Consider the following 26,261-nt stretch of genomic DNA (forward strand, 5'->3'; position numbering starts at 1 on the left):
CACACACACACACACATCAAGACTGAATGCATAGATGTGTATTATAAAAAGCATAAAAATACACCACTGCAGATTGTGTAGGACTATATTTTCTTTTGACTTGGGAGACATGTTTACTGCTGTTAAGGCTGCAAAGGGCTCTATGTGCTTTAAAAAATCCCAGTCTGTTGCATTCATAAGCCTGGGTTGGATCTAAAGCAGCCTCCCGCTTTGGGAAAGGCATTCCCCATGACCTTTCCATGGTTGCTGAATGCAGCTGGAGGCAGTCACAGTTGGTGATGTCCGGAGCCCACTCCCCACTGTGCTGGTCTGCAGAACTTCTGCATGCCATTCCCACAAGTGCGTCTCTGCCCGGCTCTCCTCCACCTCCCTTGTGAGCTGAAGTCTGCGCTTCACAGCTTTCTGGTCTCAACCCTCCTCCATTCCTACAGATGTTTAAGAAGCCGGACTCAAAAGGTGAAGGAGAGGGGGCAACTTACCTCCGATGGACAAGTGAAAAGTGGAAGATGGATAAAACCAAGAAGGAGCTTAAGATATCCAGAAATGTCAACTGTGTTTGGAAAAGTAAGGTCATGAGAAGCATGGGACTCTTGAGGTTGCTCCCTACTATCTTGCAGACTTGCTGCAGGACCAAATGGAGCAGGATCTGTCAAGCACCAGGGCCAGCTCTTAAGCTTAGTGCCTTTCTGAACCCTGTGACCCAGCAGCCCCCATCAACTCGTCCCACCTGCCATGCACAGCTCCTCCGTGCCCCTTCACCTGAGCTCATGCTATTCCTTCCGCCAGGGTGCCCTTCTTCTTCTCCACCAGGAGAAGACACTTGCCTGTAAGACCCAGTTCCAGTGTCACCCCTTCCTGACTGTATGAGGAAGAGTCAGTGACGGTGTTCTATGCTCCCAGAGAATTTGGCACATCGTGTTGTGATTCTGTTTCCACATCTGTCTCCCCCACTGGACTGAGAGCCTCACTCATCTTCATACCTCCCTGGTCACTACCTAGTGCCAGAACCATCCTCAGGGCAGGGGAGTGCTCAGGAAATAGGTGTTGAATAAAATGAGTGTATCCATCCATCCATCCATCCATCCATCCATCCATCCATCCATCCATCCAGATGTACATACATATGTAAACATTCTGATGGTCAAATGGAACAATGTGGGCTGAAGAATAATGCAGGTAGAAGAACCTAAGATTACAGATTCTTGATTTGGGAGGAACTTTATTTTATTGTGCAAACAGTCTACAAATTTGAAACACACTCTATCAAGAAAGACACTGTGCTGTCAGGAAAGGGAGTGGGAGAGGGTGGCCCCACAAAACAGCGTAAAGTTCTAAAGAACTTGAGAGGAACACTCTGCAGGACCCTGTTCCAAGGGCACCTTTCTTAGAGTCTGTCCCTTAGACTCTGCTTCTTTTTGGCCACGTCGTCAAAAGGCTTCTTTATGAACAAAGTGAGACACATTATTTTTGCTTTCTTGAATTCTAAAGTGATTGTCTTGAGTCTCCTGGGTGAGACTCCTGTGAGGTGTGGCCCACTCTATTCCACAAACAAACCAGGAGATTGAAGATTCATCCCAATCCCATATCCTGTGAAAATGTGAAATCAAATCACCCCTAACAATTCCAAAACTAATGGAATCCTAACGTAACTCTAACTCTATGTAACGCTAAAGCTGAGTGTGCTGGTAATTAAGCTTCTAGCCCGCCCTTCCCAGCTCTGGGGTGCAGGGCCACCACGGGCTCCTTCCTGTGTGCACACCACCCCACCCCCACCATCAGCATACTGTCTCCACCCTGAGAGTGACAGCTGGTTCCAGTAGTGGCAGTTGGTTCCAGCTTGCCATTTTCCCAGCACTCCCATAACCAGCCTGATGATGCCCATTCAGAGACAGCAGCATGGGCTGGCCATATCCCCTCCCCAGAATTCTGCATCCAGCTCCTGGACCTTGGGCTCTGAGCCCTTGGGCCACATGTACCATTGGTAGTGCCTCCTCCTCAGAGGACTAACCCCCAACCCTAGGGCCACCTTCATATTTCTGAGTTTTGATATTCTCAACCTCTTCTCTTTGTTGTATGAGTCCTTGGGCTGGGAGCTTGCAGTTAAAATCAATATGATATCTCATTATCACTACTGTTTTTTTTTAAATCTCTACTAGCTGGATAACAATGATCTATATTAAATTCTCTCTGTTGGAATAACTGATATAGTGTCTCTTGGTTGAAAGCTGACTAGCAGACTAAGAATTCTAACTCTAAATAATTCTGAGGGCCAGGTGCAGTGGCTCACACCTGTAATCCCAGCACTTTGAGAGGCCAACGCAAGCGGATCACCTGAGGTCAGGAGTTGGAGACCAGCCTGGCCAACATGGTGAAACTCGGTCAGGAGATCAAGACCATCCTGGCTAACATGGTGAAACCCCGTCTTTACTAAAAACAAAAAACAAAAAACAAACAAAAAAAACAACAACAACAAAATTAGCCGGGCATGGTGGCGGGCGCCTGTAGTCCCAGCTACTCAGGAGTCTGAGGCAGGAGAACGGCGTGAATCCAGGAGGCAGGGCTTGCAGCGAGCCGAGATTGCGCCACTGCACTCCAGCCTGGGCGACAGAGCAAGACTCCGTCTCAACAACAACAACAACAACAACAAATTAGCTGGGCGTGGTGGCAGGTGCCTGTAATTCTAGCTACTTGGGAGGCTGAGGTAGGAGAATTGCTTGAACCCGGGAGGCAGAGGTTGCAGTGAGCCAAGATTGCGCCACTTTACTCCAGCCTGGGTGACAGAGCAAAACTCCATCTCAAAAAACAAAAACAAAACAAAAAAACCCCTGAAAATTAAATAAAGAACAGAAAAAAAATTTGAATGGCAAATACAAAACTGAAAAGAAATAACTGAGAATAAATAACTCTGAAAATAGTTCAAAAAACTAAATATCTCAGAAACTCTAAAAATTCAGAAAATATAATGTTAAATATGAAGTAATGCTGAAAATGAAATAACTAAAAACCAAATAACTTGAAAAAAGAACATAAAAACAAACAACTCAAATATAAAGTAACTGAAAATAAATACCTGTGAACACAAGCAACTCGAAAACCAGATAACTAGGGGAAACCCTTCATTAAAACATTTCACTCTAAAAATAAATAACTTTACAGTAGTTCATCAACTTCCAGTGAGTTTTTAATAGTCAAATAAGTTACCGTAAAAATAAATAGCTCAAAAACTCCAATAAGATAAAGTGAAATAACTATGACGGTAAATAACTCAGATAATAATTGTAAAGATAATTTAAAATAAATTCCGGCCGGGCGCGGTGGCTCACGCCTGTAATCCCAGCACTTTGGGAGGCCGAGGCGGGCGGATCACGAGGTCAGGAGATCGAGACCATCCTGGCTAACATGGTGAAACCCCATCTCTACTAAAAATACAAAAACAAAACAAAACAAAACAAAACAACAACAACAAAAAAATTAGCCGGGCGCCGTAGCGAGCGCCTGTAGTCCCAGCTACTCAGGAGGCTGAGGCAGGAGAACGGCGTGAACCCGGGAGGCGGAGTTTGCAGTGAGCCGAGATCGCGCCACTGCACTCCCGCCTGGGCAATAGAGCGAGACTCCGTCTCAAAAAAAAATAAAAAATAAAATAAATAAATAAATAAATAAATTCCAAGCAAATTAATTTGAACATCTATAACTCCTAAAACAAAATAACTACATATAAACAACTGAAAATGAACAACTCAACAACTAAATAACTTTGAAAATAAAGTAACTATAAACCAGTAACTGAAACTATGAAATTAAATACTAGAAAGCTACAAAGAAATGAAAATCAACTAATAAAACTAAAAATAAAATACAACTGAAAATAACAAAACTCATTTAAAAACTAATAAATCGATACATAAAATACCTCAGAAAGTAACTTGGAACGAACTCTCTGCAACGAAGCAATCTTGGCACTAACACGAACACCCCATGAACGCTCGCAGGGATTCTGGGAGGCGGACCGGGAGCTCCCAGTCTGCGGCCCCCGCCGGGTTTGAGCGGCTCCGGCTCCTCCAAGGCTCGGGCTAAGCGGCTCTCAACCGCTTCCCACCCCGCCCTGGAGAAATGTGGGCGTGTCTGCAGGCATTTTTGATTGTCACAATTTGGGGGTGGGGTGGAGGATGGGGTGGCGCATTCCTGGCACCTAGTGGGTAGAGGCCAGGGATGCTGCTAAACATCCTACCGTGGGAGCACAAAGAAGCCCACACAGCAAAGAACTGCCCGGCTCCGAACGTCAAAGTGCGCGGTTGAGAAGGCGTGGGCTGCGGGCTCTGCTCGCCTCTGCAGGCGCCTTAGAGCAGCTCCGAGGTCCCCCGTGCGGAGCTAGGCGCGCACCCAGGGCACCTCTCGGGTTCCTGGGAGGAGGCCCTGGTTGTCCCCTTCCTGCCGCCGCCGAGGCTCCTGCTGCTTTCTGCGTAGCTGGGCAGGGCCCAGGCCCCCACACCGCCTCTCCCGGGAATGCGGGCGCTCTGGGGCCGAGGAGCGGGGGCGTCCGCAGGGAGGTCAGCTCTCCGGGGCGGAGGTCCTCGTGCGCAGCGCCCTCGCCTGGAAACCAGCCGTCGACCCCGCAGGAGCCAGCCGGCCCGTGGACGCCCCAGCGCGCTCCTCCTCGGTGCTGCGGGTCGCCCTGCAATTCCGAGAAGAAAGTCAGAGACGCCGTGGCCCAAAGAGGCGCTTAGTCTTTCCTCGCTCACACTCACGTTTCCTCCTCATCGCGTTCTTCTTTTTCTCCCAGGGTGCTTTCTCCCCTCTCCAGGAAAGCGGATTTGGGGGAACAGGTTTCGTGGCTGTCGTCCGACTGGAAAAGGCCCGCGAGCTGGAAGGGAGGGGACGGGTGCACCCTCAGAGTTATTGCTGGAGGCTGTGGCCAGGCCGGGCAAGGTGGTGACTCCCGCTGGCAGACTGAGGCCCACCCCAGCCCTCCCACCTGGGCCACGGGGCTCCCAGCAGGAGCCCCAGTTATGACAGGACACCAGCGCACCGCCAAGGAGACAGCCACGTGGGGACATGCCGGGCTAGCAGGGTCAGAGCCACTTTGAGGGTCTGGTGACCTCGGCTCCCTGGCTTAGCCAGGCCCTTATGGGTGAGAATCCTGAAGAGGGGGAGAGGGATGGAGGCGAGGGACAGGAGGCAGGAGGAGCTGATGAATAGGAAGGAGGAAGAAGATGAAAGAAACAAAAGGGAAGTAATTACACTCAGAGCGCTGCTCTCCTTTTCCATGTCTTCTGTACCTTCACAGTCTTCAAAGGTGTCCATGGAGCTAAACTCCCTGCTGGAGCAGCCTTAGGGAGAGAAAGAGAAGGATGGGGCCTCTGTGGGGTGGGAGGACAGCCCCTCTGTCCATGGCAGGGTGTAGCAGGCAGTGCCTGTTGCAGGCACAGTCCTTCCCATCTCTAACTCCTGCTCTCCCCAGGGCCTGCACTGCGCTGGGCTGTGAGGGGGTCTGTGATCTCCAGGCTGTGTTTCCAGCGCCGAAATGCTGTAATTCACGAGAAGACATGTCCACATGCTGTTCATGGCCCTACCTCCCTGTTCCTCCAAGAAAACAGTTATTGTTTTTTGTGTTTGCCTGTCTTCTAACCATGCCTCCTTCCCTTCCTCCTCCCGTCTCTTTCTCACCCTCCCCTCCTTGCCTCCTTTTCTCTCCCCTAATTAATGTCCATTTCCCATCTCCCTGGCAGCCTCTGCCAAGTGTCACTGCTCCCCATAAGGGAAAATCAGAGGAACAAGCAAGTGCATCCATCCTGCCTCTCTCTGCAGTGAACTGATTAATTAATCTATCAGTCTTGGCTATGGCGCACATGTTACGTCCCCGGGTGGTGTTGGACACTGTGGGGAACAGCAGCCACTGCCAAATACTGAGCAACTGCCCTGTGCCTGGTGGTATGTCAGGTGTTTGTCAAAGTTTAAGCCTCACAACCCTGTAAGGGTCTCAGCCCCCTTTACAGTTGGGGAAACAGATAGCAATGGTCACTTGGCCAGGTCCTCTTGGCCTGTGGCAGGGCAGCTGGCTTCTCCAGCACTCCTGCTCTTTACGCCCGCTCTGAGTGAGATGGAGTCTCTGCCCAACACGGCTTACAAGCCAGGGTAGGGAGCCGAGCATCTGCAGAAAGGTCCTAACACAGGGCAGCCTCAGACTGAGGGTCAGCTGAGTAGTCCACGTGGCAGGAGCCATGCTAGGAGACTGTCTGCTCAGGCGAGAATTCAGGGAGGTTTGGGCAGGCCTTGAGGGGAGGACAGGACTGGAGAGGGAGGACATTCTGGGCAGAGGCATGGCTGGAGGGCGGTAGGCTGCAGTGGAGGGAGCTGCAGTTATCTGGGTGAGCAGGCAGCGAACAAGTGATGTCTCCTGGGCTGCTGCCCCAGGCCCCCGACAAGCCACATTCTGGGCCCCAGGCCCTCCCCAGAGCAGATCAGTGGGGGCTGTGTGAGTAACACCGGGGCAGGGGGGCAGCTGGGCAGCACCTCCCTGGAGGCCCCTCTGAAATCCCGCCTGACTCTGGCAGGCTCCGAGGGGGCTGGACACCCTCCTCTCAGGTTGAAGCAAGTCCTGGTTGAATTCCTAGTCCCAGGAGGTGGGAGGGGCAAGGGGTGGAGGGCAGAGGAGAAACTGCGTCAGGGATGTGCCCCCTGCCTTCATCCTCCAGATGGGACTTCGGAGCATCTGACGAAACCCCAAGACTCCGCTTTAGAGAAGTCATCCAGCCCTGGAGTCCCCTTATGCCAAGAGCAAGCAGTGAGAATGGAAGAATGATTATCTTGCTGAAAGTTCTGTGACGGAGGGCTAGAGGGACAGAGGGAACCATGCCCTTGACCATTCCCTGCATGAATAGGAAGGGCTGTGTCTCCAGGGTCCATGGCCTCTGTGCCCCGGATGATGCCAGTGCTGCCAGGGACCACAGAGCCACCCACTGGGAGGCTGGGGGTTGGCCTGGCTCAGGAGCCTTCATCAGCCATAGACAACCACAGCCTGGGGTGGGCAGGGCTGGGAGGCGACACAGGAACTGAAAAACCTGACAAGCTCCAGCCCCTCCGCAGGGTAAGTGGTATTTCCAGGTAAAATGATTAGCTGGTTCCAGCCCCTCCGCAGGGTAAGTGGTATTTCCAGGTAAAATGATTAGCTGGTTCCAGCCCCTCCGCGGGGTAAGTGGCACCTGGGGTAAAAGGACTGCCTGGAGCTGGCAGCTGCTTTCCCTCCTCTCTCGCGGGCCCTGCAGGGAAGCAGGGAAGGGGAGGGGGCACAGCGCTGGGCACGGAGGGGCTCTCAGACCCTGGACTCAACTGTTTCAGGGTCCTCTGAAACAGTCAACTGTTTTATCTAGCCCATTCCCCGCCTCCAGGCGAGGATTTGCCTGAGCCTGGAAAGAGGAAGGATCCTCCCAGCGCCGTCAATCCCAGATTCCACCTCCCTGTGGGGGACTGTCAGCGCAGGCCCTGACAACGCAGAGAAAGACACAGGACCCACCTGGGCCAGTGACAGCAGGAGCTCCGGGTGCCACAGGTGAAGGTGGGGACGCCTGGAGCACCACGGGGGGCCTGGTTTAGTCTAGAGCCAGGTTTTCCATACTCCTTAGAGTGCAACCTCAGGGAGATGCAAATTTTACCCCCTAACACAGCATACACGCAGAAATACATTTATACAATTCAAACACAAGCGGACGGAACAATATTTACCCTTAGAGTGTGTGAAGTCCTCATCTGTCCCACCTCATCCTATCGTGCTCTGTTCTATCCTAGGAGACAAAGCAGGAGGGGGGCTGCGGAGGTTGGGGAGTCTCATCCAGGCCCTTGGGGGACACGTCTCTCCTGAGACAAGCTGCAGCTGCTCTGGGTGTGCCCTCGCCCGTCTCCCCCCAGGCCCCAGGTTCCTGGCAGCAGAGACAGTAACCTATTCACCAGGTATCCCCCAAGGCTCCTGGAAGAAACCCAGAATTCTCAGAACCAGAAAAGCTTAGACAGCATCCTGCAGGCAAAGCCCCTGGTTCTCTGGGGAGGAAAGTGTGGCTCACGGGGCGCCCCGCCAGGGATGGTAATTGACCACCAGGCTGTGGGCCTTGTGGGGACTGGCTGAAGGCCCTGTGGGAGCTGAGTCAGGGCCAAGACCTGGGTGTCCTGACGCCTAGAGACCATGTTCCCTTCCTCACCCACGCCTTCCAGTCCCAGCCCTGGGCTTTTATTTACTTATTTTGGAGACAGTGTCTGGCTTGTCACCCAGGTTGGAGTGCAGTTGTGTGATCACGGCTCACTGCAGCCTTGACTTCCTGGGTTGAACTGATCCTCCCACATCAGCCTCCTGAGTAGCTGGGAGCACAGGCACATGCCACCACACCCAGCTAATTTTTGTATTTTTTAGTAGAGATGGGGTTTTACCATGTTGGCCAGGCTGGTCTCGAACTCCTGAGCTCAACTGATCTGCCCACCTTGGCCTCCCACAGTGCTGGGATTACAGGTGTGAGCCATCGTGCCCAGCTTCTGGGCTGACTTTTGCTGTCTTACATCATCTACATATTTAATCCCCTGCTGGATTCACTGGTCCTGGGCTCTGAGGTCCTAAGAGTCTTAGGCACTAAGGAGCTGGCAGCACTGAGGGGACCCCAAAATCTCAGACTCAGGATCTGGCCAATCACAGGCATGTGAGGGAACAACTGAGAGGCCCATTGCCCCACAGCAGGAGAAGGTGCTCTGGAGTCAGTCAGACCTGATTCTCACTCTGTCACTCACTAGCTGTGTGATCTTGGATACATCACTTAACCTCTTGAGGATCAGCTTCCTTATCTCTAAAATGGAGATAATAACATCGATTTTGCAGTCTTGGTATGAGGATTAGCAAATCTTCTGATAAAGAAAAATGCCTGGTACATCATAGGAACTCAACAAATAATACCTGATTATTGTGCATAGCAATTACAATAATACTAAAGAGAGGGTCTCAAAACAGCTCTGGGCACTCCAGGTGTGCTATTATTACTTACATTTCGGGGAGGTTTGTCTGCCATTGTCTCGTCCTTATAAACACTCAGAGAAGGAAACATATTATAAGGATAATAAATGGCTTTAAAAAGAAACAGAGCAAACACACACACACACACACACACACACACCCCTCAGAAAAACCATGCCAAACACACAGGCTCTTGACAAATATTCAATCTGATTATAGCAAAACTGTTTTGTTTTGCTTTTTTTTGTTTGTTTTTGAGACGGGGTCTCGCTCTGTCGCCCAGGCTGGAGTGCAGTGGCGTGATCTTGGCTCACTGCAACCTCCGTCTCCCGGGTTCAAGCAATTCTTCTGTCTCAGCCTCCTGAGTAGCTGGGACTACAGGCACACGCCACTATGCCTGGCTAATTTTTGTATTTTTAGTAGAGACAGGGTTTCACCATATTAGTCAGGCTGGTCTCGAACTCTTGACCTCAGGTGATCCACCCGCCTCGGCCTCCCAAAGTGTGAGATTACAGGCATGAGCCACCATGCCCAGCTGATTATAGCAAAATTCTAAGTGATAGTTGCATTCTTGGAAAATGAATGGAACGACTTTTGTCCCAGCCAAGATCTAGTGGTGTGTTGGGGCAGATACCCCGAGTCTCTGGGGCACTCTCAGTCTATGTATCAGATAAGCATAAGGAGTATTGGTGGAGAAGGACAAGAATGGGAAAGGTGTGCGATGAAAATTCCTGCAGATAAGGACTGGTGAGAGTATTCTCTTTCAAAACCCTTAGTCGACAATCTTTCTGGTGCACATCAGATAAGCTGAATGGTTTAGGAAATCTAGTGTTCACATTTAGTGCTTAGAATTCTAAGCTTTTTTATTTTGCTTAAACAAATGGAATGAAATTTATTAGCAAGTGAACCTAGTAGTGAGCTGAAATTATTCTCACCAGCATACATATTTTTGGTAAATTACAGACTTTGAAGACAAAATCATGGTGTTTCCCTTACCGTCCACTGGATGGCACAAAGAGACCATTGTAGATCCTGCTGGTTCGGCGGTAGTGCTCACGCCATAGATATTAAATGGGCAAATTCTATTTTTATTGTCTTTCAAACTAGATTTTTCTCTATGCACAACTTTTTTTTCCTTTTCTTTTTTCTTTCTTTCTTTTTTTTTTTGATGGAGTCTTGCTCTGTCGCCAGGCTGGAGTGCAGTGGCACGATCTCGGCTCACTGCAACCTCCGCCTCCCGGGTTCAAGTGATTCTCCTGCCTCAGCCTCCTGAGTAGCTGGGACTACAGGTGCGTGCCACCACGCCCAACTAATTTTTTTGTAATATTAGTAGAGACAGGGTTTCACCATGTTGGCCAGGATAGTCTCGATCTCCTGACCACGTGATCCGCCCACCTTGGCCTCCCAAAGTGCTGGGATTACAGGCATGAGCCACCGCGCTTGGCCAATTATGCACAACTTTTTAAGGACCATCTCAATCACACAAACTAAAGGATATCATTTTCACTTGGGGGTGGGAGGTGGTGTGCTGCTTAAAAGCAATGCCTAAACCCCCTGGGCTTTCCTTCCTTTCACTTGGAAGAACCAAGTGAAAGGAACTAACTGCTAACAATTCCATGCTTTCAGAGATCTAGGCACTAGCGTAAGGGCTTCATCTCATTTAATCCTCACGGCAAGACTGTACAGTATTATCTCCATTTTGTAAAATAGATGATAAAAAGAACTTAAGCACAGAGAGGCTATAGAATCCATCCAAAGAGATGGAGCTGCACTTGAGGCTGGGTCTTTGAGACCTGAGTTTGAGCCCTTCATCATTGTGTTGTGCGTGCTGCTAACCAATTTCCCCTCTCTGTCGTCTAGGATTTAATACATGGGGTCACATTCTGTCTGATCCATCCCAGTAGCTCTCCAGAGCTCCCAAACAGAGAGAGTTCCAAAATATTTCTAGGGGTACTAGGCTTGGTTACAGTCTTTTGCTTCGTGGCCCGGAGTATAAACGTGGATATCTTAGGCTGGTCTATAGCTGAAACGTCTATTTCATTTGCAAGCCTATCTTTGGCCAGGAGGAAGTGAATCATTCTTGAGAACATCAATTAATTGCTTTCAGATTCCACATGTTGACATTCTCAGGGCACATTTTTTTTTCTGTGCATTTCTGTTGTCAAAGTCCCTGCCAGCTCCTAAGGCAGTCTGAGCTGGCTGTCTTAGATTTTCAGAGCTGCTGGAAGCTGGCGGGGGGTGGGGGCGGTGGGTCAAAGAAACTTTATAACCTAGTTTTACCTCCCAGCTAAGCCACCAGCTGCCCTCAAATGTTCTGGATTGGAATAAGCCCAAAGATGAGTGGCAGGAGGGAAGGGCAAGCCGATATGGTTTGGTTCAGTCAAAGCCTTGGCCATTTCATCAGAATTTTAATGGAAAATTTCCAATAAGATTAAAATATAAAGTCACCCCAATTTTAGTATGGCTCCATTTTTTAAAAAAAAAAAATCATGCATATCTTTGTTTTGCAATGGGGTCTTACTCTTGCCCAGGAGAGGTGCAGTGGTACAATCATGGCTCACGGCAGCCTCAACCTCCTGAGCTCAAGCAATCCTTTCACCTCAGCCTGCCAAGTAGCTAGGATTACAGACACCCACCACCATGCCCAGCTAATTTTTTTAAAAAATTTTTTGTAGGTCCAGTGCAGTGGCTCATGCCTGTAAATCTCGGCACTTTGGGAGGCCGAGGCAAGTGGATCACCTGAGGTCAGGAGTTTGAGACCAGTCTGGCCACAATGGTGAAACCCCCGTCTCTACTAAAAACACAAAAATGAGCGAGGTGTGGTCGTGGGCACCTGTAATCCCAGCTACTCGGGAGACTGAGGCAGGAGAATCACTTGAACCCAGGAGGTGGAGGTTGCAGTGAGCCAAGGTCGCGCCATTGCACTCCAGCCTGAGCAACAAAAGTGAAACTCCGTCTTAAAAGTTTTTGTAGAGATGGGGTCTTGCGATATTGCCCAGGCTGGTCTCAAACTCCTGGATATCAAGTGATCCTCCTGCTTTGGCCTCCCAAAGTGTTGGGATTACCGGCATGAGCCACCACAACTGACCAAATCATGCATTTCTATAGACAACGTCTGCAAGAAGATATTAATGGTGATTATATCTGGTTATGTTGGATTTGTATTTTTATTTGTACTTTTCTGTATTTTCTAAATTTCTGACATTCTACATGTGTATTCCTTTAATAATCAGAAAAGGAAACTTAAAATAGTTAAAACCAATTGGTCAGATATGTAAAATAACCCACCATCTCTCCAGAGAGGGCTGTTTGCTAGAACTTATTTTCTTCATTGAAATACTAGAGTGCCCCAATAAGTTTGAATAACACACACAAAAAAAATGATAATGAAAGTAACTAAATTATCTAGGCCCAAAAGGAAATGCCACAAAAATTGGCAAAGAAACAACCATGACGTGCTATACTGGATAGCTCCTAGGCCCCCTTGGAGACCCTGAGGTACCCAACGAGGGACCTATAGTAAGGCTGGCAGACAGGTTCTTCCTCTGTTAGCTCTGAGGTACAACAGTTATTCTCATTTTTATGTCTTTCACATGGCCAGGACTTTGCAAATCAGGGGCAAAGTGAATTCAGAATTAAAAATTTTCAGCACCATCCAAGTCAGTAAAACAGTCTTAGCTTATATCCTTTATTTATTTATTTACTTATTTAGGATGGAGTCTCGCTCTGTTTCCAGGCTGGAGTGCAGTGGCATCATCTCGGCTCACTGCAACCTCCGCTTCCTGAGTCCAAGTGATTCTCCTGCCTCAGCCTCCTGAGTAACTGGGATGACAGGCACGTGCCACCATGCCCAGCCAATTTTTGTATTTTTAGTAGAGACGGGGTTCTACCATGTTGGCCAAGATGGTCTCGATCTCTTGACATCCTGATCCTCCCGCCTCGGCCTCCCAAAGTGCTGGGATTACAGGCGTGAGCCACCGTGCCCAGCCCTTTATTTTTACTGTAAGCTGCCAGAGAGAGGCTGGTTAACCAACAGCACTCAAAACAGCACACCCACCTGTCTGCTGACTGTCCCATCCGGAAATTGTGTAGGTCCTTAGTGAATCTTACCTTCTTCCCTTCCCCTACCCAGACCCCATCCCAGCTGGCATGTGGAATCCTTTCCCTTTCTCTTCATGTCAATAGACCAGCAGGCAAAGAGAGCAGTTACCATAGTGGAAGGAGAAATGGGTCCTGGTCGTCGTGAGAAGGCAGGGCTGCTGCTTAACAGAGGCCGAGACGGACATGTCTGATGCTCAGGTGATCCACTAGGACATCTCGCAATACCCCCACGCCCAGCTGTAACTATGATGGCCAAGTCCAAGAACCACAGCCTGATAAGAGTCTAGGACCCCCACTATACATGCCACCAGTAGAAGTGCCAGATGGGGAGAGGGGTGTCTAGAATGAGTAGGAGGGAGAGAATGATGACAAGGCACAGCCGAGGACCAACTGCAGCAGCAGGTGGCAGCCACAGATTGAGTTAAGTAGGATTCTTGCTGTGTTCCCTAGTGGAAGTGTCTCCCTTGTCGAGACCCACTGAGGTTAAAGTTGGAGACATGGGGAGAAAAAAATGTCCCCGTGTTCATCACTGGAGTCATGATGGGCAAGGTCACAACTCATTTGACTTCTTGGCTCCCAGATTCATATACTCTGCCTCTTGGGGGCATAACACCATAATACAGCCATTGGTTCAGTTGTATGCTGCATCCTGAGGGACAGCACTCCCTCCCTGCAGTGCCATGTCCAAACTGCTGCCCCACCTCACTTTCAAGAGGCTGTCCCACTACTCTATCAGGCTGCCAGCTTCTGAATGTGGTGGTAAGACTGTGTCCTGTGATCACATGTCTATGGCTGATTCTCTTTTGCCATACTGAGTCCCCTGATCAAAGCAGTGTTATACAGCCTGGCGCGGTGGCTCACGCCTGTGATCCCAGCACTCTGGGGGGCAGAAGCGGATGGATCACCAGAGGTCAGGAGTTCAAGACCAGCCTGGTCAACATGGTGAAACCCTGTCTTCTCTACTAAAAATACAAAAATTAGCTGGGTGTGGCATGAGCCTGTAATCCCAGCTACTCAGAAGGCTGAAGCAGGAGAATCACTTGCACCCAGGAGGTGGAGGTTGCAGTGATCCCTGATGGCGCCGTTGCACTCCAACCTGAGCGACGAGAGTGAAACTCTATCTCAAAAAAAAAAAAAAAAAAAAAAAAAAAAAAAAAGCAATGCTATATGATTGATCACACACTGTACTTTCTAGCCTGAAGGGGTCTGATAAAATCAACTTGTCTCCTCAAGGGACAGTACCAAACTGGGGGCTCAGCACTGACCTCTGCTGGCACGTCGGACATTTAACAGTGGTAGCAGCTAGAGCAGTCTTGAAGACACGGAGCCCTCACTGCTGGGGCCGAGCACTGCTGGGTTCAATTCTGCTACCAAGGCTTCTCCATTTCCGAGCCCGTGGTGCAGGCACTAGGGTGCCTAAGAGGAAGTGGACTAACTGGACTTCTGCTATGCACCTTCTTTAGTGGGCATTAAAGCACAGTTCAAAGACTCTCACATTTTGAGTTAACCCTCACAGGCCTGTGTGCCCCTTCTCCAGTCAGGTCATGTTGTCATTTGATCCTAGTTATTATCCTGAAAGGGTTCAGGAAGGGAGGTGGGGACAGATCTTGAGAAGGGCAAACATTGCCTTGTATGCCTCATCTGAGGCTTCCGCATAGTCTTAGGGGACTGGGAACTGTCTTAAGTGAATCTCACCTTCTTCCCTTCCCCCAGCCAGGCCCTAGCCCTACTGGCATGAGGAATCCTATCTCTTTGTCCTCATGCCAGGAGACCAGCAGGCAAAGAGAGCAGTTACCATACTGGAAGGAGAAATGGGTCCTGGTCATCAGAAGGAGGTACTCCTCAAGGTACAGTACCTGAGGGAGACACTTCCACTAGGGAACACAGCAAGAATCCTACTTAACTAAATCTACAGCTGCCGCCTGCTGCTACAGTTGGTCCTTGGCTGTACTTTGTAGTACAAGGCGGAGTAGGCCACTGCTGCCAGCCCAGGAGGTCAAGGGCATTTACCCAGACATCCTCATTCCCAGCTTTTGGGTCCCTTATCTTCCCTCTCAGGATCTGACTTTTCCTGCTCATCTACTGGCACTAGGAGTCCAAAATGACCAGATGGCAGACTCACCTAGGCTGAGAATTCTTCCTTCTCTCAAATTCTGCCACTTTTACCGGCCCAGTCTGCCTCTGCTATAGGAGATGAGAGGCTAAATGTTGGCAGGGAGGCCCCCTGCTTCTGATCCTGTGTTTTAAATTGATAATTAGTCTGACCCTGTTACTTTCTCTCTTCAGTGCATCAATGGGAAGCTCTTAGCAACAGCCTCCCAACTCTACCTTCCTGATAGATAATATTTTCCTCAAAGCTCTCAAACGCTAGAGACATTGCACCAGCTGGCGTGTCCCCATCCACCTGTATCTAATCCCAGGTCACCACAGGTGAAGGTCTGAGCAATTGAACTGCTACAGCAGGCCAGGCACCAGGACTCTCAACACTCCACTTAACACCAATAATGAGGTCCTCGTGGCCATTTGGCCTGCAGTGAGCCAACACCAGAATTCCATCCATTCTGGGACCCCTCCTGCTACTAACGGTCTTCAGTCAGTTTCCCCAGAAGCAGACTATGCAAGTGTGTTATTGACAAACGGCTTTCAGATGAAACCTGGAAGACAGTGAGGGCCAAAGCTAGGGCAGGGAAGAAGCCAGGCACAGACGTGGGCTTAGCAGAAGTCTAGCATCAGCCTGATCCCCTGGGCAGTACTGGAGCATGGATGGCACCACAGGTTACCATCTTGAGACAGAAGGACTGGCTTCTGTACCCTGAATCAGTAAGCTATTGGTGGGCCATTAGCCACCCTTAGGGGAGGACATAACCTCACAGGCATTTCCTGGCTGGACGACCCTGGGCAGCTGAGGGCAACTGTCTGAAGGGCACAACTGTGAGCCATTGTCAGCTAACCTCACAGCAGCAGAGACATGGGGCCAACAGCCTATAAAGAGGGTCTGGGCAGGCTGTCAATACTCTCTACTGTAATACTGTATATGTGGTTTATTTTGAAAACTTTTTTAGAAGGCTTTATTTTATTTTATTTTATTTTATTTTTTTGAGAAGGAGTTTCGCCCTTGTTGCCAAGGCTGGAGTGCAATGGCACGATCTTGACTCACCACAGTCTCTGCCTCCTGGGTTCAAGCGATTCTCCTGCCTCAGCCTCCTGAGTAGCTGGGATTACAGGCATGTACCACCATGCCCGGCTAATTTTTTGTATTTTTAGTTTCATCATGTTGGCCTGGCTAGTCTTCAACTCCTGACCTCAGGTGATCCCCCCGCCTCGGCCTCCCAAAGTGCTGGGATTACAGGCGTGAGCCACCGCACCCGGCTGACTTTATTTTTTTAGAGCAGTTTTAGGTTCACAGAAAAACGGAGAGGAAGGTACAAAGATTTCCCATATATCCCCTGTGCCCACACATGCATGGCCTCCCCGACTATCACCATCCCCCACCAGAGAGGCACATTTGTTACAATGGATGAACCTATACACTGAATATATCATATTCACCCAAAGTCCGTAGCTCACATCATGGTTCACTCTGGCAGTTGTACATTCCTTGGGTTTGGACACATTTATAATGACAGGTACAGTAGTCCCACTTTATCCTCAGGGGCTACTTCCAAGATCCCCAGTGGATGCCCAAAACCGCAGAGAGTGCCAAACTTCACTGCCATCAGTGGGAGCGCGTTTCTATTCGCCTTCCACCACCACCGGTTTAACGCCTTTTTCATCTTAGTACTGCTGCCGTAACTTTGGCAGTTTGAGATGCGACAGCAAAACGAGTACAAATTTCTTTCTCCTTCTTCACAATGTCACGGACAGATGATTCCTTCTTACCATAGATCTTAGCAACCTTGGCGTGTGATTTTTTTCTTTCTTGTTTAATCAAGAACTTTCACCTTTTCACTTAAAGGAAGCATTTGATGGCTTCTCTTTGGCATATCTGAATTTCCAGCATCACGACTGTGCTTTGGGGCCATTGTTTATTTATTTATTTATTTATTTAATTTATTTTTTTGAGACAGAGTCTCGCTCTGTCGCCCAGGCTGGAGTGCAGTGGCGCGATCTTGGCTCACTGCAAGCTCCGCCTCCCAGGTTGACGCCACTCTCCTGCCTCAGCCTCCTGAGTAGCTGGGACTACAGAAGCCCGCCACCAAGGCCCAGCTAATTTTTTAAAAAATATTTTTAGTAGAGATGGGGTTTCACCGTGTTAGCCAGGATGATCTCCATCTCCTAACCTTGTGATCCGCCCGCCTCAGCATCCCAAAGTGCTGGGATTACAGGCGTACTTTATTTATTTATTTATTTTTTCAGACAGAGTCTCACTCTGTCGGCCAGGCTGGAGTGCAGTGGCACCATCTCGCTCACTGCAACCTCCGTCTCCCAGGTTCAAGCAATTCTCTGCCTCAAACTCCCGAGTAGCTAGAATTACAGGTGCACACCACCACGCCTGGCTAATTTTTGTATTTTTAGTAGAGATGAGGTTTCACCATCTTGGCCAGGCTGGTCTTGAACTCCTGACCTCAGGTGATCCACCCGCCTCGGCCTCCTGAAGTGCTGGGATTATAGGCGTGAGCCACCGCGCCTGGCCTGGGGCCATTATTAAGTAAAATAAGAGTCACTTCAACACAAACACTGTGATCCTAACAGTCGATTTAATCACCAAGATGGCTATAAGTGACTAAGGCTGGCGGGGTGGGGAGCACAGACAGCAGGGACGCCCTGGACAAGGGGATAATTCGTGTCCCAAGCAAGACACAGCGGAAGGCGCCAGATTTCATCGCACTACTCAGAATGGCATATCATTTAAAACTCATCGATTGTTTATTTCTGTAATTTTTCCATTTGATATTTGGACAGCAGTTGACTAAGAGTAACTAAAACCTGGAAAGTGAAACAGTGGATAAGGGGGTGCTCCTGTACTTCTCAATGTGAGACATTTGCCCTTCATGTTCATTCTGGCCCCATTAGTTCTACACAAATGAATAGCAGGAAATTGATTTTAAACCACATGGTGGTAAAATGCTTTCTTTTTTCTCCCTCATTTAACTAAAGAAGGGCTGGGCCCTAGGTGATGTCTTCCTTAGCATCTAAGCAGCCGGCATCACCCCACTGCTTCTGTGCTCCACTCTCCCATGGGACCCTCCCTACCTTTAATCCCTCCTGTGCTGGAGGCTGGGTCTTCCTTGCTAGTGGTAGCTCTTTTCATATTTTCAATCCACGGTCCGCATCCTGCTCCATTGCCTTTGCTTTAGAGAAATAAACATGAATATTGAGTCACTGGAAGGAATGACACACGCATCCCTCCCCCACCAGTTGGAGTAACGCTGGCCCACCTAGTGTATCTCTGGTCTAGGTCTCGAGGACCTGCTGCTCCTCCCTTACCTGTAGTTGAAGACCTGCCTCAGCTCAGTAGGTGATATGCAGTAAGGAAATGTCCAAAGGACACTTCTTATTGGATTACACAGCAAACATCTAATTGGCTGCAAATCTTTTTTTTTTTTTTTTTTGAGACAGAGTCTCACTCTGTTGCCCAGGCTGGAGTGCAGTGGCGTGATCTTGGCTCACTGCAAGCTCTGCTGCCCGGGTTGACGCCATTCTCCTGCCTCAGCCTCCCAAGTAGCTGGGACTACATGACTACATGCGTGTGCCACCACACCCAGCTAATTTTTGTATTTTCAGTAGAGACGAGGTTTTACCATGTTGGCCAGGATGGTCTCGATCTCTTGACCTTGTGATCCCCCTGCCTTGGCCTCCCAAAGTGCTGGGATTACATGGCTACAAATCTTAAAGCGGGGAGAGGTGAGGAGGAATAATCCCCTTGTCTTCTCGAAAATGTTTTCACTGGCTCACTACAGCTCCCTCCTTCCTCTTTACTGACCCAAAATGCCAACTATTATAGTAACTCTTTTGGGTTAGACGAATCCAGTGAATAAATACCTACTAAGCATTGGAGGTCCAAGAGGAATACGATATGCCTGAACTAAACCTCATCACCCCTGGCCTTGCTTGCAGAGTGGTTTGCTGGCCTCATCTGATTATTCAATGAGTGCTTTCATTTGTTTATTCACTAAATATTTACTGAGCACCTACAAAAGTGCCTGGCCCTGGTAGATGAGGCCTGAGGGAAGCTAAAACTAATAAGACAACCTCCATGCCCTAGAGGAATTCACGGTCTAGTGGGAGAAAATGTAAACACATCATAAAATTATAGCATATTAAATGCTGCAATAGAGTAGTCCGTAAGAGTGTAGGGGCAGAGAGGAGGGGGAGAAACAGCTGCCTTCTAGAGCCCTCACCTTTTCCACTTCTCTCATCTTTTTGTGTTAGGGTCTAGTGGCGGTTCCATGAGGATCAGGCTAAATGAGCTTAGAAAAACTAAGCAGACTCCTGTATCAGAACTGGATCACAGTAGACAGGCGTTTTCAACAAACATATATTGAGTATCCCTGAGTGCTTTGGACAGGAAGAGGAACTATAGACGAAGATTGTAAGTCACAGTAATAGATAAGGCAAGGAGCACCAGTGAAGACTTAACCCTGAAAGAAGTGTGAGCACATCTTCCTCCCAGACAAGGGGGAATAAAGAAAGGAAGATGATCAGGAGAGTTCTGAGTGGAGAGGGGGAAGCCAGAGGAGGTAATATCAGAGGGTGCGTTTGCCCACTCAGTAAAGTAGGAGGCAGGGCAGCCTTGTGAAAATAGGAATGGAATAGAAAGCTCAAGAAAACAGCCAAAAGCAAGGGCAATTAGGGGAGGTTTCGAACTGGCAGATCTACCTCAACCGGCAATACAGCAAGCATGCACCAGAAAAGATATCCTAGCTAGCAGTGGGGTTGGGAACTGATTTAATATCCTAGGCTAGCAGTGGGGTTGGGAACTGATTTATTATTTAATTTTTTATATTTATTCATGTATTTATGCACTTATTTATTTATTTTTGAGATAGGCTCTTGCTCTGTCACAGAGGCTAGAGTGCAGTGATGTGATCTAGGCTCACTGCAGCTTTGACCTCCTGGGCTCAAGTGATCCTCCCACCTCAGCCTCCTGAGTAGCTGGGACTACAAGTGCGCCACCACCCTAGGCTAATTTTTGTATTTTTTTTTTTTTTGTTAGAGAGAGGGTTTCACCATGTTGCCCAGGCTGGTCTCAAACTCCTGGGCTCAAGCGATCCATCTGCGTTGGCCTCCCAAAGTGCTGAGATTACAGGCGTGAGCCACTGCGCCCAGCCAATATGTTTTAAAAATTGGAAATCCCTTGTAATAAGCCAAGTATTGGGGGAAGAAAAGCAATAAAAGCAATGACATGGACTCAATACGGAACATCCGAAGCATTTGACAGGTCTTTAAAATAAAAAAATCAGTACTCACCTCGTGCTCATTTCAAACTGCGGATTTCCTTGGTCTAAAATTTTAAAAAACAAAAAACAGCACTCTCAAATTTAAGCTAATTTGAATTGATTTTACTTATTATTTTTAAATACACATATATGCATAGAGAGAATACTATAAAAATATATAAAGGTGTGTAGGTCTTGATCGTATTTTCCCAGGAATTCAGAAAATGCTGCTACAGTCCCTGGGCTCACGTGGTCCTGGCATCCTCCCCCACGTCTCTAGCCCATCCTGCTGAGTCTCCTGCATGCATTGGTTCTGGGTCTATCCAAGTTTCTACAGTTAGCTCCATTAATACTGAATTAAGGAATAAACAGTGCCCAAATGCTCATTTTTTCCATGTGAGCCCAAATTATGTGACTTGATGAGGGAAAAAATCATGAGTCCCTGGGAGAGCGATAAGAATCACATTCTTTACTAAAGTGTTGTCCCAGGTATGAGAATAACACCAGATCTCAACCTCCAGAGGCTCCCCACTGCCTCCCACAGCATAAAAGCCAAATTCCTCGGCCCAATATTTGAGGCCGTCTCAATCTTTTTCCTGCCACCCTATCCCTGACTCTCCCAGGCCAGGCTCAGGTCATCACTGAATGTGCTCGCTTCGGGGCAGCTCTGTGATTTTCAAGGTTCCTGGGCCCCCCTTTTACTCCCGATGTGACTGCCACGTGTTGCCCTGTTGCTAGGATGGGACTCGATTTCTGCCAGGACTGGGGCTTTGCCTTGTATCCCACCCACAGCATTGCCTGCCCCTGCACTCTTCTGGGTGGGGCCTGATCTTTCCCCGCAGTCTCCCTTCACCTCTAGATCACAGGCATTCATGCCACAGCTGAGGAGCTTGTCCCAAACCTCAGTGCCTGCCTCCCTCCTCGGCTTCTTGTGCTGCTGCGTCTCACCCATTAATGACACTCTTCTCTTCCCTGCCCAGGCCCTAGCTGACTCCATAACACCTGGGTACAATGTCCTCTTCTGTCTGGTTATCTCCGAGAGGCCCTCTCTCTACATCCCTCATTGGCTCCCAGTGCATTCCTCTCACCCATGGCCCTAAGGTCACTGTATTCTTTGGCCAGTGTATAGCGTTATTATGCTTAACAATCCACAAAGGTTGAAAGGTGTTGTAGGATGGTGTAATAATGAATCTAGGTGATAATGTTTATATGTCAGAGCTTTGTAAAGTTCTCGGCAGGTATAAGGTACTGACAGTCCTGATATTCCTGACCTTGGAACCTGATATTCCCGATCTTGGAACCTGATATTCCCGATCCTGGAACCTGGGACACCATCTTCTCAACATTGCCCGGATACCCTCAAGGGTATCCAGACAGCCTGAGTCTGCATTCTGTTCCTGGTTCAGCCCAGGGCCCTGGTTCCCGCTCACTCACCATCCACTGTGGGCCCTCTCTGAATTCTTAGAGCCCTTGCCATTTGCGTCACTCACAGAGACATTTCATCAGACCCTACTTGGTGCACCAGGCTCAGGAGACTCGGTTCTGCTGCGGATAAGTTATGTAAAATTGACCCTCTGCTTGCACATCTGTAAAAGGAAGGGGCTGGCACAACACCTCTGGGCCTTTCAGTTCAGTAGTGTTTTTCTTTTATCTAAACCACATGCTGGAGCCTGGTTTTGCTTCTTATCTAGATTTTTGCATTCCTGTCACAACCTATAAAGCACAGTGCAGGCCTTAAGGAGGGCTTGAGAAATCTCTTTCCGAATTTTCAACAGAATAAGTATCATGTCTTTATAACAAACTTGTCTTTTTCTGCAGGGCCAGGAAGGCAGCAGGGGAGTCAGTTAAAATTTAAATTTTAGATTAAGCTTAATATTGTTAAGAAGTCAATTCTCACCAAATTGGTCTAGAGATTTTACATAATCCTAATCAAAATCTCAATAAGGTTTTTCGAGAAGTTGACAAGCAGATTCTAAAATATATATAGAAGTATAAAGGACACAGAATAATCAAAACAACTTTAAAAAGGAAGAACAAAATTATAGGACTCTAACTACCTCATTTTAAGACTTATTAGAAAGCAGCAGTAACCAAGATAGTGAGGGACTGATGTCAAGGTAGACAAATAGATCAATGGAAAAGAATCAGGCATCCAGAAATAGATGCACTTACATAAATTATCAACTGGAGAAAGAATAGTGTTTTTAACAACTGGCAATGGAAAAACTAGAACATCAATATGCAAAGGACTGAACTTTGATCCATACCTCACAACATATACAAATCCAAAACAGAAACAAACAAACAAACAAATACTCAAAATGGATCAGAGACCTAAATGTAAAACTATAAAACTTCTGGAAGAAAACATAGGGAGAAAATCTTTATGGCTTTTGGATAATGATTTCTTAGGCAGGACACCAAAAGCATGATACATACAGTTTTTAAAATTAAATATTATAAGAATTAAAGTCTTTTGCTCTTCAAAAGTTATTCTTAAGAGAAAAAGATGCCACACACTAAAAGAAAATATTTACAAAGCATTAAAAGGACATGTATCTAGGATATACATAAAAACTCTCAAAAGTCAATAATAAAACAATGAGCAAAAGATTTGAACAGACACTTCACCAAAGAAGAGATAAAGATGGCAAAAAAGCACATAAAGAGATGCTCAACTATTAGCTACCAGGGAAAAGCAAATTAAAACCTAATGACATACCACTATGCCCCTATTAGAAATCTGAAAATTTAAAAGACTGACAATACCAAGTATTGGTGAGGACATGGCACAAGTGGAACTCCCATACATTACTATGGGAATGGAAGATAGTATAATCACTTTGTAAAGTAATTAGAAAATTCCTAAAAAATTAAACATACACCTACCATATGGCCTAACCATTACACTCTTAGGTATTTACCCAAGAGAAATGAAAACACGTGTCCACACAAAGACTTGTACTTGCATGTTCATAGCAGCATTATTCAAAATAGCCCCAAAGCAGAAACAAATCGGATGTTCATTAACAAGTAAATGGATAAAGAAAACGGGGTCTAGCCAAACAATGAAATACTACTCAGCAACAACCAAAATAGGTACTATTGTTTACAAAATGCAACATAGACGAATCTCAGAATAATTATGCAAAGGAGAGAAGCCGGACCAAAAAAAAAAGTACATACTGTATTATCTCTTATGAAATTCTAGAAAATGCAAACTAACCTATAGTGACAGAAAGGAGATTGGTGGTCACCTGGGGTGGGTAAGGGAGGGGCAGGAGAAAGGGAATGCAAAGGGGTGTGAACAAACCTTTGGGGGTGATAGGCATGTTCATTATCCTTACTGTGGTCATGCCTTACAGATGTATACAGATGTCAAAACTTATCAAATTGTACTCTTCAAATATGTGTGGTTTATCATGTCATTATACCTCAGTAAAGGAGTTTTAAAAATTATAGTAAAAGGTCTCTACCTAGAAACCTTAATAAGCTAAAATGTATGTCCCCAGGACTAACCCTAGCTATTCTATAGTTCTGGGGTGGAATGCACAAATCTGCATTTGTAGCAAGCCCTTCAAATAATTTGAATGCAGGTGGTCCTTAAACCACCCTTTAAGAAACACTGACCTAGTGAGTAAGGATTTCTAAACAAGCTTGTGACTAGAATGTTGTTTCTGCAGGAAACAAGTGATTTTTTATACTAGAGTTGCCATATCATTCCGTGTTAAGCCTCTAGGACACTCCTACTCAATTACCATAACATATATTTAACATAATATTAATAGTTGTAAAACAAAAGTAAATCATATTTTTTTCCCATCTTATCTTTATACAAAGTAAAATCAATAACATAATATTGTTACTAGTTCCTGGCAGTTACCTACAGTTTAAATCAAGAACCTATGTTGCTTGGTTTTTGTGACAGAAAACTGATGTGGTGGTTTTCCAGTTACACCACTTGGTTTACCTTTTCCCTTATCTTATGATGCACACCTAGCCTTGCATGTTCCTGAGCAGCTGATGATCGCAGAAGACCTAGAAAAAGTGTGAGCCAGTTGCATTCCTGCTATCTCTAAAGAAAAAAGTTATCTTTTCATTTTTATGTGATTTTTCTTACCCAAAATGCAAACCACTGCCAGTATAAATGATAGAAGATAGACTTTCCACATGAGACTGGCATTTCTTCACCCTAGTAACATTACCTGAGGGGAACGTCAGAACTCAGTTGATAAAGCTTGCTGTGGATTTTCCCACCAAATATCCCTGCTGTTGTGAGAATTGGTTCAAAACAAACAAACAAACAAACAAAGTGAAAGCATAAAGCCTGCTTAAAGATGATTTTTAATTGTTGAAAGGAGTACAGCGTGTGACATCAGTGAAAATGGTGGAGAAAAAACCCCTCCCCAAATTCTCTTCTTTGTGAAAGTTTGGAAAAAACTGGCCAAAAATGGTTAGAAAATTTATTTTCAGAACACTGAAAAATTTTTTTTCCTTTTTTTTTTATTAAAGTTCTAGGGTACATGTGCACAGTGTGCAGGTTTGTTACATGTGTATACATGTGCCATGTTGGTGTGCTGCACCCATTAACTCATCATTTGCATTAGGTATATCTCTTAATGCTACCCCTCCCCCATCCCCCCACTCCACCGCAGGCCCCAGTGTGTGATGTTCCCCGCCCTGTGTCCAAGTGTTCTCATTGTTCAGTTCCCACCTATGAGTGAGAACATGCGGTGTTTGGTTTTCTGTCCTTGCGATAGTTTGCTCAGAATGATGGTTTCCAGCTTCACCATGTCCCTGGAATAAAAAACTCATCGTTTTTTATGGCTGCATAGTATTCCATGGTGTATATGTGCCACATTTTCTTAATCCAGTCTGTCATTGATGGACATTTAGGTTGGTTCCAAGTCTTTGCTATTGTGAATAGTGCTGCAATAAACATACATGTGCATGTATCTTTATAGCAGCATGATTTATAATCCTTTGGGTATATATCCAGTAATGGGATGGCTGGGTCAAATGGTATTTCTAGTTCTAGATCCTTGAGGAATCGTCACATTGTCTTCCACAATGGTTGAACTAGTTTACAGTCCCACCAACAGTGTAAGAGTGTTCCTATTTCTCCATATCCTCTCCAGCACCTGTTGTTTCCTGACTTTTTAATGATTGCCTTTCTAACTGGTGTGAGATGGTATCTCATTGTGGTTTTGATTTGCATTTCTCTGATGGCCAGTGATGATGAGCATTTTTTCATGTGTCTGTTGGCTGTATAAATGTCTTCTTTTGAGAAGTGTCTGTTCATATCTTTTGCCCACTTTTTGATGGGGTTGATTTTTTCTTGTAAATTTGTTTAAGTTCTTTGTAGATTCTGGATATTAGCCCTTTGTCAGATGGGTAGATTATAAAAATTTTCCCCCATTCTGTAAGTTGCCTGTTCACTCTGATGGTAGTTTCTTTTGCTGTGCAGAAGCTCTTTAGTTTAATTAGATCCCACTTGTCAATTTTGGCTTTTGTTGCCATTGCTTTTGGTGTTTTAGTCATGAAGTCCTTGCCCATGCCTATGGCCTGAATGGTATTGCCTAGGTTTTCTTCTAGGGTTTTTATGGTTTTAGGTCTGACATTTAAGTCTTTAATCCATCTTGAATTAATTTTTGTATAAGGTGTAAGGAAGGGATCCAGTTTTGTATAAGGTGTAAGGAAGGGATCCAGTTTCAGCTTTCTACATATGGCTAGTCAGTTTTCCCAGCACCATTTATTAAATAGGGAATCCTCTCCCTATTTCTTGTTTTTGTCAG

General features: G+C 46.9%; 1 protein-coding gene across 2 annotated transcripts in view; it reads right to left on the reverse strand.

Annotated features, from left to right (window-relative positions):
* Positions 1 to 1,199: 1,199 nt before the first annotated feature.
* Positions 1,200 to 26,261, reverse strand: part of MCF2L2 (MCF.2 cell line derived transforming sequence-like 2) — a 247,088-nt gene continuing 222,026 nt past the window's right edge. For both annotated transcript variants that reach the window (XM_009239585.4, XM_054553050.2), the window contains 5 exons: positions 20,498 to 20,531; positions 18,281 to 18,378; positions 5,239 to 5,327; positions 4,746 to 4,861; positions 1,200 to 4,672 (listed from right to left, as the gene is read on the reverse strand). In XM_009239585.4, coding sequence (XP_009237860.4) covers positions 4,549 to 4,672; positions 4,746 to 4,861; positions 5,239 to 5,327; positions 18,281 to 18,378; positions 20,498 to 20,531 — 461 coding nt within the window. In that variant the 3' untranslated portion in view covers positions 1,200 to 4,548. The remainder of the gene's footprint in view (positions 4,673 to 4,745; positions 4,862 to 5,238; positions 5,328 to 18,280; positions 18,379 to 20,497; positions 20,532 to 26,261) is intronic.

This window comes from Pongo abelii, chromosome 2 (genome assembly GCF_028885655.2).
Source record: "Pongo abelii isolate AG06213 chromosome 2, NHGRI_mPonAbe1-v2.0_pri, whole genome shotgun sequence".
Classification (NCBI taxonomy): Eukaryota; Metazoa; Chordata; class Mammalia; order Primates; family Hominidae; genus Pongo; species Pongo abelii.